Source organism: Panthera uncia, chromosome F2 (assembly GCF_023721935.1).
Source record: "Panthera uncia isolate 11264 chromosome F2, Puncia_PCG_1.0, whole genome shotgun sequence".
Classification (NCBI taxonomy): domain Eukaryota; kingdom Metazoa; phylum Chordata; class Mammalia; order Carnivora; family Felidae; genus Panthera; species Panthera uncia.
Genome location: NC_064812.1, coordinates 37,007,541 through 37,022,970, shown reverse-complemented (window position 1 = coordinate 37,022,970; position 15,430 = coordinate 37,007,541). Strand labels below are relative to the sequence as shown.

The 15,430-nt window shown below is 36.7% G+C and overlaps 1 protein-coding gene across 5 annotated transcripts in view; it reads right to left on the bottom strand.

The window, feature by feature from the left end:
• The window catches only part of RGS22 (regulator of G protein signaling 22), a 135,340-nt gene that overhangs the window by 67,259 nt on the left and 52,651 nt on the right, over positions 1–15,430 (bottom strand). For all 5 annotated transcript variants that reach the window (XR_007458582.1, XR_007458583.1, XM_049633582.1 and 2 more), the window contains 4 exons: positions 14,625–15,234; positions 12,393–12,554; positions 2,820–2,994; positions 674–807 (listed from right to left, as the gene is read on the bottom strand). Coding sequence is in view for 3 of the 5 variants with exons in the window: in XM_049633582.1 (XP_049489539.1) it covers positions 674–807; positions 2,820–2,994; positions 12,393–12,554; positions 14,625–15,234 (1,081 nt within the window). In the remaining 2 variants the exon portion in view is untranslated. The remainder of the gene's footprint in view (positions 1–673; positions 808–2,819; positions 2,995–12,392; positions 12,555–14,624; positions 15,235–15,430) is intronic.

Below are 15,430 nucleotides of genomic sequence, written 5' to 3'. Positions count from 1 at the left end.
AAATGCACATACTAGGAAAGACCTAAGAAGACCCTAAGTTTTACCTCAGGCTGATCCTAGGCACAGTCTACAAAAATAAAAAATTAAAATAAATTTTAAATGGTGAATTTTATGTTATGTGAGTTTTATCTCAAAGGGAAAGAATGAAAGTGAAGTAATAAATTAGTAAACAAAAAATGATTCCCCAACAGATCCCACACCAAAGTTAACATCACAGGGTATTTATTTAGGTTGAGGGAAAATAATCCCACTTGAAATAAAGAACAACGAAAAGAGTAAATATGTGGGCAAAGCTAAATGAATAAATATACTGTGTTAAATAATGACAATATTCTTGAGAGTCTTATGACTTCAAGTCAAGACTCAAGTTTGAGAAATACCAAACTATTGAAAAAGACCAAATGAGAGCTGGAGGGCAATCTTCTCAGAAGTCTTCTGGTTGTACAGCTCATGACAGGCTGGAGATGAGAGGCACCATCCATTTCAAATTACTCATCTCAGGAGTTGTGCTCCTAATTTAGACTATGCCTGACTCTAATACCTATCACTGAAATACAAGGAACTCATGTAAAAACTATCTATGTATTCAGTTTTCTATTTCAATTTAATTGTCAATTCTTCCAAAGTCTTACCACTGCAGAATAACACTTGGCACGTAAAAAGCCGCACCTACCCTTTCTCAATCACATCGTCCTTCGAAGAAATCAGATACAAAGACTTGCTCTTCCAAGGTTTTTGAACTGCCGTTTTTGCTCTAGGTGGTTTCTTGGGAGATTTAGGATGTTGTAATAAATTGGATTCTTCTTTCTAACAAGTGGTAAAATAATAAACCAGTGAAAAATGAGCCAATATGAAGGGGAAACAAAGCATAGCTCTGTACATATACCTTGAGTTTGTTTTGATCACTAGAAGATCTCCTCTCTCGCTCTACTGTGCTTCCCACTAGAATAAAAATGTACTCCTTCCTAAACTCCCACCTTTCTACAACCAACATGCTGAATCCCTCACAACTTCTTTAGAGTATAAGAAAGGCCAAAGGCTGATATACCCCTACTCATATCATTGTGAAAGAAAACTCTTTCCTAGAGGGAGAACCTCACAAAACCTTTTCTTTGTTCTACAATCAAATAGTTTTCATCTATCTGGGGGGTGGAGATGGGAGGATGAGGAATGGAGGCAGGGAAAGGAAGCAAGGATACCACTGGTCCATACTAAAGACCTATATCTTAACAAAACTATTTCCTTCCATTTTTGGACATTTTATTTTTGTTCCCTTTCTTAAATGTTATTTATGGTAAAAAGTCAACTATTTGGTAAAAGCTACATGTATGAATTAAAAAAGTACAAACACTTAAAAGTCCAACTTTGATCTGAGTACGGGAGGCATACATAAATGTAACATTATATAAAATTTAAGAGTAAGGATTATGAAATTATGACACAGATGGAAAAATGTGAGGAAGATGTTAGAAGAAATAATCAGAATACAGAAGTATAAGCGCATTAAAATTACGATTCACAACAAGACCAAGAGAAAATAAGTAATAGTTGCTAGAAGGAGGTGAAGTCAGGAGTGATTTGTCTCTTCAGTTTCCAAATTTCCAGTAGTTTTGTTATTTGAAAAACAAACGCCAACTTTTCTTATATGTCAACTTCTAACAGAATATAATATACGTTCCTGGAGAGCAAGGAATATATTTGCGATGTTTTATTACCCAGAACACACAATAAAATCTTATATACACTCTAGGTCCCTAACAACTACTAATATTTTCTTAAGAATTCCATAAATAAAATTAATTACTTAAGTATGTTTTACACATAACTTCCTAGGTATCAGGGCTCACATCTGTTTCAGTAATTCAGAACACAGCATGACATTAAGCGACACTCAATAAATGAGTGGTACCATAGGGGGCTGAGCTTATTAAAAGAATCATACAAAGCGGTCAAATTCATAAAAACAGAATGTAGAATGGTGGTTACCAGAGGCTGTAGAAGGAGGAGAAGGGGAGTTGTTTAATGGGTATGTAGCTTCAAATCTGCAGGATAAAAAAGTTCTGGAGATCTGTTTCACGACAATACAAATATACCTACCATTGAAGTGTATACTTGAAATGGTTAAGATGATAAATTTTATGTCTTTTTCACCACAATGAAATAAGCTTTCTTTAACGTTTATTTATTTTTGAGACAGAGAGAGACAGAGCATGAACGGGGGAGGGTCAGAGAGAGAGGGAGACACAGAATCTGAAACAGGCTCCAGGCTCTGAGCGGTCAGCACAGAGCCCGATGCGGGGCTCGAACTCACGGACTGTGAGATCATGACCTGAGCCGAAGTCAGACGCTCAATCGACTGAGCCACCCAGGAGCCCCGAAATAAGCTTTCTTTAAAAAAAAAAATAAGTGTATTATGTAGAGAACTTCCAGATTTTTGCTTGGTGTGTTCAAAGAACAACAGAGAGGCCAGTGTGATTGGAGTGGACTCAGAGAAGAGTGGTAGGAAATGAGGTCAGGAAGTTAGCAGGGGGAGAGATAGCTGTGTAAAGACCTTGGATTTTCCTCTGAATCAGAGAGGAAGCCACTAGAAAATCTGGAGCAGGTGAGTGACCTGATCATGTATTTTAAAGGATCACTCTGGCTGATCGGTGGGGAACAAACCGTAGGTTTTCTTAATTCATAACTGTTGCAGCATGTACGTTAACAACAACCCCCCAAAAAACTTACGATGAAACTTAAGTATTAGTGTACAAAACCCAAGCGTGGATATTTTACCATACACTTGATAAGGAGATCAAAGTTATCAATGTCCACCCTACCTGCATATCAGATACCTGTGGAATGCACGATTTAGGTCTTAATGGCAAGAGGGTTGCCATTTGTGGAAAAGGGTCAACATCCTTCCTTGGTTTCTCTTGACGGAGATGCCAGAATTTCAGTTCAGCACTAGCATGTTTTGCTGGGGATGAATGACTAACACAGAATCTTGGCGCCCTAGTCAAAGGAAAAACAAATTTAAGGTTAAGCTAGACAGTTAAGTCTCCAAAATGGAAAGCCTACAAAATCTATAATGCCAGTGCTCACAATTATCAGTCTTACCAAACCCTTTTTCTAAAAATTTCCACTTCTGTTTCTGATGCCTGGCCTTAAAAATATACTTCTCTGTGATATACCAGCTGCCTGAAATCACACTCACTCATATAAAGAGGCAATATACATTAGGAAAAAATAATAAAATTACATTCAAATTACTGTCTGCTTGATCAGAAAAAGAAGTCTCATATCTATTTGATGAAGGAATTTTTTTAAAAAACTAATTTATTTTTAAATACATTTTTAAAAATAGTTTCTAGTAAAATGAACATAAAATGCACCTGTGATCATTTTAAGGCAGTTTAGTATTTATCTACACCAAATAAAAACTAGTAGATGAAATTCACATTTTAAAATATATAAACGTTTTTAAATGTTTACCTGTACTACTAAAGTGAATTGTGATTCATATGATCTATTTTCAAGCCTTAAATCTGAAGGTAAGAATTAGTTTAACAACAATTTATATAAATGACAGACTAACACTACTTCCAGAAACCCAGGAAAAAGAATGTTTGGCACAATGTCAAGGCCATACTTAATTGGATGGATATCCTGGTATTTAGTCTGTGGGCTCTTTATTGGCTAGAGGGTTAACTCCAGCTGTCAGGCCTGATGCTAATTGCTACTTGGACCAGGTTTTCCCCCCTGATGCCACAGCCCAAAGACTAATTCCCACTCCATATTTCAGGCCTTGGTATAAAATTGCTTCCCTCTAAAATAGAAAGAAAGTAGATATTCCCCTGATGTGAACACAGGTTGGGAGTGGAAGAGAATCCAAAGTTCAAATTCGTTTAAATTCAGAAAGCATACTGTATAAATCTGAGTGGGCATCCTAACTGTATTTCAGAACCCTTACTTGCACACTTGGAAATATCCAAAATTACCTCTTATTCTCATATCAACCAATAAGTGGGAATATCTACAAGATCCTTATCCAATAAAGCATACATGTACTAACTGGGAAATCTAGGTGTTTCAATTTTCTGATTTCCATCATTATATTCATATGGACTGTGTAAGTCTCTGCTGCCCCTACCATTTTTAATATTCCATTCTTATTCCATTCATAGAATTAATTTTTATTAGCCACTATGTAAATTAACCAAATATTGTGGAATAAGCGTCACAGTCAATCCTAAACTGGTGTTGTATTATTTTTCATGCTTCCATCATATGAGTTCTCATTTACACTGATTGCACACATCTTAATTCTCAATCTCTAGAAGGTGGGAGAAGGCATCTGTCACATAATACTATCAAACATCAAGGGAACTGTATCCAATATGATGTGTGCGTATGTATGTATAGATGTTTATGTGTGTGTGTGTGCATAAGCGTGTGTATATCTCCCAATAGAAAAATGGGCAAATGAGATAAAAAAGCAAATCACGACAATTGAAATCCAAATGACTAACAAGCACTGAAAAGGTTATCAGCCTCACTAGCACTCGAGGAAATGCCAGTTACAACCACAGGACACCAATGACACACCAAGATATAGGCAAAAATTTTAAAGTCTGACAATACTAAATGGTACCATGGATTTATAGCAATGGGTACTTTCATATTCTGTCAGTGAAAGAATAAATGGGCACAGCTGCTGTAGAAAAATGGCTATGTGTACAAGAATACACATTTCAGCATTGCTTTGTGAAAAGTAGGAAACAACCGAAATGTTAAAGAAATACCAATATACAATGAAAATTATTAAAATTCTTTTTTTTTTTAATTTTTTTAACGTTTATTTATTTTTGAGACAGAGAGAGACAGAGCATGAATGGGGGAGGGTCAAAGAGAGAGGGAGACACAGAATCCAAAACAGGCTCCAGGCTCTGAGCTGTCAGCACAGAGCCTGACACGGGGCTTGAACTCACGGACCGCGAGATCATGACCTGAGCTGAAGTCGGACGCCCAAACGACTGAGCCACCCAGGAGCCCCTAAAATTCTTTTTTTTTTTTTTATTTTTTTTTCAACGTTTTTTATTTATTTTTGGGACAGAGAGAGACAGAGCATGAACGGGGGAGGGGCAGAGAGAGAGGGAGACACAGAATCGGAAACAGGCTCCAGGCTCCGAGCCATCAGTCCAGAGCCTGACGCGGGGCTCGAACTCACGGACCGCGAGATCGTGACCTGGCCGAAGTCGGACGCTTAACCGACTGCGCCACCCAGGCGCCCCGCCCCTAAAATTCTTAATTACAGACAAATCTCCCATCTAATGTTGATAGAAGACACAAAAGAATGCATACAACATGATTCCATTTACATAAAGTTGTAGAACAGGCAGACAAAAGTATACATTTAGGGATTTATTTGCATACATTATTGCTAAAACTAGAAAGAAAAGAAAGAGGGTGACAATCACAAAAGTCAGGATAGTGGTTGCCTCCAAGGAGGAGTGAGGATATTGTAATCAATAAGGGATCTTCAGTGATCTTGGCAATGTTTTATTTTACAGCCCACGTAATGGTTACCTAAGTATTTGCTTCATAATATTCATCAAATGGTTTATGGTTTAGTTTGAAATTTAAACAATACACATGAGTTAGCTAGATCAAGAAAAAGATAAGAGGATTCTGGGAAAATGGCAATGTGGCCCAATTCATTTTTCTACCTCTCAGAATCCCTCCATACAAACAGGACCACTAGATAGCAAAACTGAAAACTCATGCACAACATTTATAACAGAATGTTAATGTGACAAGGTATCCCCACAAACACCAAGATGCAAGTAGGTAGGACAGACTACTGTCAGCCACAAGACATGCATGGTGTTGGCACGAAGGTAGAAGAAGTGTCTGACAGACCTGAGAATGGAAAAGCACCAAAACAGCTGGAAAAGCAAAGCAGGTCCATGTGAGGGCTCTAGCCCTCTCGAATACTGAGTACACACAAAATTGAATCACATTGCTATTTACCAATAATGAACTGGAAAGCTATATTTAAAAAATATAAGCTATGATACATGCAACAATTTGAATGCATTATGCTTCAATGGCATTTTGCTGTCAACAGAGGTCAGTCACAGGTTGCATACTGTATGATTTCATTTATGTGACATTCTCAAAATGACAAAAGTGGTGACAAGTAACAGACCAATGGTTGCCAGGGGTCAGGAGTGGAGAAGCAGTGTAACAAGGTTGGTGTGAGAGTTTGGAGGGTGACAGAAGTGTTTGCATCTCGGGGAGCCTGGGTGGCTCAGTCGGTTAGGCGTCTGACTTTGGCTCAGGTCATGATCTCACAGCTCGTGAGTTTCAGCCCCGCATCGGGCTCTGCGCTGACAGCTCAGAGCCTGGAGCCTGCTTCAGATTCTGTGTCTCCCTTTCTCTCTGCCCCTCCCCCGCCTGTGCTCTGTCTCTCTCTGTCTCTCAAAAATGAATAAGTGTGAAAAAAAAATTAAAAAAAAAGAAGTGTTTGCATCTTGATTGCCATGGTGGTTACATGAAGCTCTACAACTTGACTTGCCTATATGTTAATGTAGAACATAGAAAAGAAGGAAAGAGGAAGGATAGCCTTTTCAATAAGTGAAGGTGCACAACTGGATATCCATAAGTAAAAGCAAAAATCTCTCAAAAAACAAAAACCAAAGCAACCAAAACTTGACCTAAACCTAACACCTTATACACAAATTAACTCTAAGTGGAGCATAGACTTAAATGTAATACATAAAATTATAAAGGTTTTAGAAAACAACATAAAAGAAAGTCTTTAGGATCTAGAACTAGGCAAAGAATTCTTCAGTTTGAAACCAAAGCATAATCCATAAAAGGAGGAGCTGAAAAATTAGACCTCATCAAAATTTTAAAATTTTGCTCTGTGAAAGACCCCCCTCTTTTTTTTTCTTTCAGATAGTTATATTTATTCTGAATAGCAGGTGCAGGCAGCAACATTTTACATAGGAACATTGTGTTGGTTGAATAAACGTGGCCCAAGACCTCTTTGCCTCTACCCTGATGAAATGTTTGGACTGAAACTTACCTGAAGCCCTTGATAGAGACTGTCCCCCATAGGTCACCCTCCCAGGGACAATCCCACATGTGATGAACTTCAGAATTTCTCTTGCAAGGTCTTTCCTTACTTGTCTTCATGAGCATCTGTTGCTTGGTTTGTCCTGTTTTTTTCTTCAGTTAATTATGGTCTTCATAAATGAGTATGGTAACTTGAGTTTGTGAAAATTGCATTTTCCATTTGTACCTCCAATTCCAGTCCATCACCACAGGGTTCACTCTGTTCTCTTCTATTTGTAACTCTCTTCCACATCGATGAGAATTCTGGTTCTCATTATCTATATAATTTTTACTATTTTGCTTAGTCTAGATTTTTTTAATACAAGGATATAACTCAAGAACAGTCAGATAGAAAAGATGTATACAATAAGGTGTGTGGTAAGGAGTATAGAGCTTCCATGCCTTCTAAGCATACCACTCTCCCCAAATCTCCATGTGTTCACCAACCAGGAAGCTCTCAAAGGCTCTTTGAAGAAGTCTTTGGAAAGCTTGTCTCTGAAAAGACAAGCTAAAGGCTGGGAGAAAATATTTGCAAACTACATGTCTAATGATTAGTATCTACAATATAAAAATAACTTTAAAACTCAACAATAAGAAAACAATTAGCAAATAGACAAAAGACATGAACAGATATTTTACTGAAGAGGATATGCAAATGGCAAACAAGCACTTGAAAAGATGTTCAGCATCACTTATCATTAGAGAATGGCAAAGTAAAAACACAACAAGATATCACTGTGCACCTATTAGAACGTGCACATATTAGAATTTTCTGTTAAAAATAGAAAATTGTGACAACACCAAACAATGGCAAGGATGCACAGAAACTGGATCCTTTTTACACTGCTGGTGGGAATGTAAAAATGGTACACCAACTCTGGAAAATAGTTTGGCAGTTTCTTTTAAAACTAAAAATAGACTTACCATGTGACCCGGTAATCTCACTCTTAGACATTTATCCCAGAGAAATGAAGATTTATGTTCATTCAGAATCCTGTACATAAAGGCTCATAGCAACTTGATTAGTAACAGTGAAAGAGTGGAAACATCCCTAGTGACCTTCAGTGGGTAAATGGATGTGTAACATCCATACAACAGAGTGCTACTTAACAATGCAAAAAAAAAAATTATTGACACACACAGCCACTTGGATGGATCTCAAGGGAATCATGTTGAATGAAAAAAGGTAACCCCAAAGATTACAAATTGCATTATTTCATTAAATAATACATTGGTGGTTTCCAGGAGTTAGGGATGGGAAGAGAAGGAGGTGGGCATAGTTGTAGAGGGCAATACAAGGGAAGTTTGTGGTAACTGTTCTGTGTCTTGACTGGTGGCAAATTCATGAATCTCTAATGTGATAAAATTGAATAGAACTAACTATACACAAACACACAAATAAGTGCATGTGTAACTGGTAAAATATGAAAAAGACCGGTGAATTATATTAATGATGTCAATTTCCTCGTTGTGATATTGGATTAAGTTATGCAAAATGTTACCATTAGGGGAAACTGGGTAAAAGCTACACAGAATCCTCTCTATTACTTCTTACAACCGCATATGAATATATAATGATTTCAAAATAAAAAGTTAAATTAAAAAAACATTTCTACTTATAGTAATATTTTATTAAGTTGGATGGTGTGTACATAGGCACCCACTATAATTTATACCTTTCTGTATGCCTTAAATATGTTTTTTTATTAATTAATTAATTATTTATTTAGCTTTCTTTTTAAGTTTTTATTTAAATTCCAGGTAGTTAACATACAGTTTAACGTTTGTTTCAGGTGTACAGTATAGTAATTCAGCACTTCCACACAGCACCGGTGTCCATTACAAGTGCACTCCCTTAATCTCTATCACCTATTTCACCCATCTCCCCCCACCCCCACTTCCCCTCTGGTAATCGTCCGTTTGTTCTGTATGGTTAAGAGTCTGTTTCATGGTTTGCCTCCCTCTAGTTTTTTCACCTTTGCTTGTTTGTTTTGTTTCCTAAATGCCACATAGGAGTGAAATCATAAAGTATTTGTCTTTCTCTGACTTATTTCACTTAGCATAATATTCCCAAGCACCATCCGTGTCATTGCAGAGGACAAGATTTCATTCTTTTTTATGGATGAGTAATATTCCATTGTATATCTATACCACCTCTTCTTTATCCATTCATCAGTTGATGGACACTTGGGCCATTTCCATAATTTGGCTATTGTAGATGGTGCTGCAATAAACATTGGGGTGCACGGATCCCTTAGAACTAGTACTTTTAACTGATGCATAGGGGCACCTGTACCCCAATGTTTATAGCGGCACTCTCAACAATAGCCAAATTATGGAAAGAGCCTAAATGTCCATCAACTGATGAATGGATAAAGAAATTGTGGTTTATATACACAATGGAATACTACGTGGCAATGAGAAAAAATGAAATATGGCCTTTTGTAGCAACATGGATGGAACTGGAGAGTGTGATGCTAAGTGAAATAAGCCATACAGAGAAAGACAGATACCATATGGTTTCACTCTTATGTGGATCCTGAGAAACATAACAGAAACCCATGGGGGAGGGGAAGGAAAAAAAAAAAAAAAAAAGAGGTTAGAGTGGGAGAGAGCCAAAGCATAAGAGACTGTTAAAAACTGAGAACAAATTGAGGGTTGATGGGGGGCGGGAGGGAGGGCAGGGTGGGAGGGAGGGCAGGGTGGGTGATGGGTATTGAGGAGGGCACCTTTTGGGATGAGCACTGGGTGTTGTATGGAAACCAATTTGACAGTAAATTTCATATATTAAAAAATAAAAAATAAAAAAAAATAAAAAAAAAAGAACTAGTACTTTTATATCCTTTGGGTAAATACTTAGTAGTGCAATTGCTGGATCCTAGGGTAGTTGTATTTTTAAATTTTTTGAGGAACCTCCATACTGTTTTCCAGAGTGGCTGCACCAGTTTGCAATCTCATCAACAGTGGAAAAAGATTCCTTTTTCTCCAGATCTTTGTCAATACTTGCTGTTTCTTGCATTTTCTATTTTAGCCATTCCGACAGGTGTGAGGTAATATTTCATTGTAGTTTTGATTTGCATTTCTCTGATGATGAGTGACGTTAAGCATTTTTTTCATGTGTCTCTTGGCCATCTGTATGTCTTCTTTGGAAAAATGTCTATTCATGTCTTTTGCCCATTTTTTATTGGATTATTCATTTTTGGGGTGTTGAGTTTTATAAGGTCTTTATATATTTTTTGGATATGAACCCTTTATCAGATATGTCATTTGTAAATATCTTCTCTCATTCTGTAGGCTGCCTCTTACTTTTTTTGTTTCTTTTGCTGTGCATATGCTTTTTATTTTTATGAAGTTCCAATCATTTATTTTTGTTTGTGTTTCTCTTGTCTCAGGAGACATATTTAGAAGGAAGTTGCTATAGCTGATGTCAAAGAGGTCCCTGCCTATGTTCTCCTTTAGGATTTTTATGATTTATTGTCTCACATTTAGGCCTTTCATCCATTTTGAATTTATTTTTGTGTATAGTGTAAGAAAATGGTCCAGTTTCATTCTTTTGCATGTTGCTGTCGAGTTTTCCCAACACCATTTATAGTAGAGACTTGTCTTTTTTTCATTGAATATTCTTCCCTGCTTTACTGAAGATTAACTGACCATATAGTTGTGGGTTCATTTCTGGGTTTTCCATTCTGTTCTGTTGATCTATGTGTCTACTTTTATGCCAGTAACATACTGTTGATCACTATAGCTTTGCAATATAACTTAAAGTCTGGAAATTGATGTCTCCAGCTTTTGTTTTTCAAGGTTGCTTTGGCAACCTTGGTCTTTGGTGGTTCCATACAAATTTTGGGATTATTTGTTGTAGCTCTATGAAAAATGGTGGTAGTATTTTGACAGGGATTGCATTAAATGTGTCGATTGCTTTGGGTAGTATAGACATTGGGTAGTATAGACATTTTAACAATATTTGTTCTTCCAATCCAAATTTAGCATGGAATGTCTTTCCAGTTCTTTGTGTCATCTTCAATTTCTTTCATCAGAGTTTTATACTTTTCAGAGTACAGATCTTTTACCTCTATGGTTAGGTTCATTCCTAGGTATCTTATTGTTTTTGGTGTGATTATAAATGAGATAAATTCCTTGACTTCTTTTTCTGCTGCTTCATTATCGGTGTACAGGTAGGCAACAGATTTATATACCTTGATCTTACATCCTGTGAATTTACTGAATTTGTATATCCATTCTAGCAGTTTTTTTGGTATAGTCTTTCAAGTTTTCTACATAGAGTATCATGTCATCTGCAAACAATGTCTTTCTTGCTGACTTAGATATCTTTTTAAAACGTCATCTTGTTGTCTGATTGCTGAGGCTAGGACTTCTAGTACTGTGTTAAATAACAGTGGTGAGAGTAGACATATTTAAGTTTTGAAAGAAAGAAAGAAAGAAAGAAAGAAAGAAAGAAAGAAAGAAAGAAAGAAAAAGAAAGAAAGAAAGAAAGAAAAGAAAGAAAGACAACATTCTATCTATATATGGAAAAGTACAAAGCATATATGTAATCTGGAATACCTAGATAGGAGATGATGCCAGAAAAGTGTGTGAGGGACAAATTATGATAACCTTATTTGCTAATTTAAGGCATTTGAACTCTGCACTGAAAGCTGTGGGAAAAGATCTCAAGCAGAAAAGTAACATAATCATATCCATTACAGCCGCAAAGCAGCTCAATGACCCTCAAATGGCACACATCTTCTCCACTATTTCCCCTCTCTGTTCCCTACTTAGAGTCCTTAAAGTTCCAAGTAAAACATTACCTCTCCTCTGTATCCTGTGTGATCACCACACTTTCTTTTACTATACTCATTTCCCATGTATGTTCCTTTTACTAGATTGTAATCACTAGATTTGTCTATATTTTATCCTCGTGTCCTTAGTACAGCACTTGGCCTATAGTAAGTGCTCAGAATAAATCTATAACTTTTTCAAGATGTACACACACACACACACACACACACACACACACACACAATTTGATGAGATACTTACCATAAAAAAGTCAGGGGTAGTGTGCTCACAAAGTTAAAATGAAGCTTAAATACTGTCCAGTCTTATTATGGATTTTAAACACCCCAAACACTGAATTATCTAAAGGGTGAGTACTTTAAGGAAGGTGAAAAATGATATCTTGTCATTTTAAATCTCCATAAATTATAAACCAGTAAGACAAAAAAGTATAACTTGTAATTAGCCTAGGAAAAGTAAAAGCAAGTAAGTTTGTTTCATATTATTTTTCTTACCAATAGAGAAGTAAGGGTTTTACAACCTCAATCTGAATATTTCTTAAATGTTCTTCATTCCACTGAGATGCATCTAGCAGTTTAAGTTTTGATAATATTTCTGCAGAAAGGTAACAATCTCCACTGCTCACTAAATAGCATTTTTTCATCTTTTCAAGATGTCTAAAACGAGAAATACAAATTGCCACGATATTCAACAAACCAAATGTTTTCACTTCTAAAATGTTTCACACAAGTAATGAACTATCTCAAAACCAACACTGAATTACAGGAGTACCAATGTGGAGATAAAAATATTTCTTAAAATAATGAGAATAAGAAAGATATTTTTAGTAGGTTGAACAATGGCCTTCCAAAGGTATCCATGTCCTAAACCCCAGAACCTCTGAATGTTACATTACATGGTCAAAGGGATTCTGCAGATGTGTTTAGGATTTTGAGAAGATTATCCCAGATTATCCGGTGGCCCTAATGTAATCACAAGGGTCCTTCTAAGAGGGAGACAGGAGAGTCAGTCACAGAGAAAAGATGTGAGGATAGTAGCAGAGGCCAAAGAGAAGATGCTATGTTGCTGGCTTTGAAGATGGAGGAAAGGCCATGAACTAAGGAAAATAGGTGACCTCTGGAAGCTAGAAAAAGCAAGGAAATGGACTCTCCCCTAGAGCCTCCAGGAGGAATGGAGCCCTGCCTACCCATTTTAGACTTCTTATCTCTGAACTGTAACAGAATACATTTTCATTGCTTTAAAAGCCATTAAATTTATGGCAATCTGATACAGCAACAATAGGAACTAATACAGTAAATCCTGAAGAATTTATGTAGGTTGCTTGCATATAACTTCCCCAATATGTCTTGAAAAGCAGTAGTGGCTTTCCACTCCATAATCGATCAGGTCATGGCTTCATAACCAACCATTTGGTAACCCCTGATCTTATAAGCATGTACAACAATGAGCTCTATGATCTGAATGCCATTGAAATAACTGGAATAGGGGCGCCTGGGTGGCGCAGTCGGTTGGGCGTCCGACTTCAGCCAGGTCACGATCTCGCAGTCCGTGAGTTCGAGCCCCGCGTCAGGCTCTGGGCTGATGGCTCAGAGCCTGGAGCCTGTTTCCGATTCTGTGTCTCCCTCTCTCTCTGCCCCTCCCCCGTTCATGCTCTGTCTCTCTCTGTCCCAAAAATAAATAAATGTTGAAAAAAAAAAAATTTAAAAAAAATTTGGCTAGAATTTAAAAAAAAAAAAAAAAAAAAAAAGAAATAACTGGAATAACCCAGTCACTAGTATGTACTCAAACCCTTACTGAGAATTGCAATCTACTGTAGTTGATCTGCTTCAAAGCAAAAAGGAGAACACAGACAGGATAAAAACTTTCTTAAAGCAGGGTCCTCTTAAGGTTCTTAAGACTTACATAATCTAAAATATATGGGACAGCAAAACAAGGACCTGGACCCATCAGACATCTAAGAGGTTCTCTAGAGGATATCTAGTATGATACCTAGGAGATTATCTTACTCAGATATGAATGTCTTAAGTGGCATCCAACAAAAGATCATGGGATATGTTAACAGAGCAGGTTGTTAGGATCAGTAGTCTCTTACAATGGCTTCAGGTGCCTTTTATAAAAGGTATCTTAAGCCAGTGTGGTTATATACTAAAAAATTATTTTTTCTGTAAAAATAAATCATGAGAATATTATAAAAATAAAATAGAATGGGGCGCTTGAGTGAGTCAGTCAGTTGAACATCTGACTTTTGATTTTGGCTCAGGTCATGATCTCATGGTTCATGAGATCAAGCCTTGCATCCCTGGGGTCTGCGCTGACAGTCCGAAGCCTGCTTGGGTTTCTCTCTCCCCCTCTTTCTGCCCCTCCCCTGCTCATGTGCATGCACAGGCACGTGCATGCTCTTTCTCTCTCAAAATAAATAAACATTCATAAATAAATAAATAAGAAATAAATAAATAAGAATGATTGATTTGAAAGCAAGTTTAGAATCTATGAGAAGAAACATTATGCAAACCCAAACAATTGCCACTATTTGTATCTGATAATTATGAAATCACAGAAATAGTGAAATCAATATTATTATAATAAAATAAATGTTAATATTAATTCCTCTGAAAGCATAAATTACATTTTTATATTTACTTCAGGCTTTCTGTCTGTGCTTAAATGAGCCAAACTAATATTCCATAATTTTTTTAAAAAAACTGAAAAGTAAAAAATTGACTTACCTTTGATGTCTTCCAGCGTTCTTAAGAACTTTTAACCTCTCAATATCCATCCATAACAACCAATATCTCTCTCCTAGTGTACCTTTTATAAATTTCTTAAATCTTTCAAACTCTTTTCTATTGCCAATATCATAAGCTTTGTGAGAAATACACCAATCGGCCCTGCTCTCTTGTCCAGTGCTCTCACTTTTTAAACTTGCTTGTTCTAGCATGTCTTTTGACTTGACATAGGTTTGAAATGTTTCACTTGACACAACATTCCTGCCAGGAATAGGCTCAAAACCCTCCTCAATCACCACTTCTGTTACCTTGTTGAAATTTATAAAATCTGGGCTTTCTCTAAGTGGCTCTTCAAAAATGTGATGAATTGCTACTCTCAAAATAAAGGCTACGTAAGATCTTAAAAATTCTTCACATGTTGAGAAATGCAATATAAGGCCATCATCAGCATCCTGTTGCTTTTCAAGGTATATTCTCAGAAGCGCTTGAGAAGGAGTGTCTTGTAGACATACAGACCCATCTTCTTCTTTGAAATGAGAAATTAATCTAGTGGATTCAGATGAGTCCCGTTTTGTCCTCGGGTGAATTCCATCATCAAAGATAAAACTTTCTGTATTAAATCATAAAGGGCTATTAGATCAGATATGAATACAAATATGTTTTTATTATTAACTAGATGTTGTAGAGCCAGCATGGTAAATGGGCCTGTCACAGGTAGAGACTTTGTGCGCTTAAAGGGGAGTTCTAAAGCCACATTTGGTACCAGAAGAGAAAAACCTGCCCAAAGGATTGGTTATGTCTTCCCT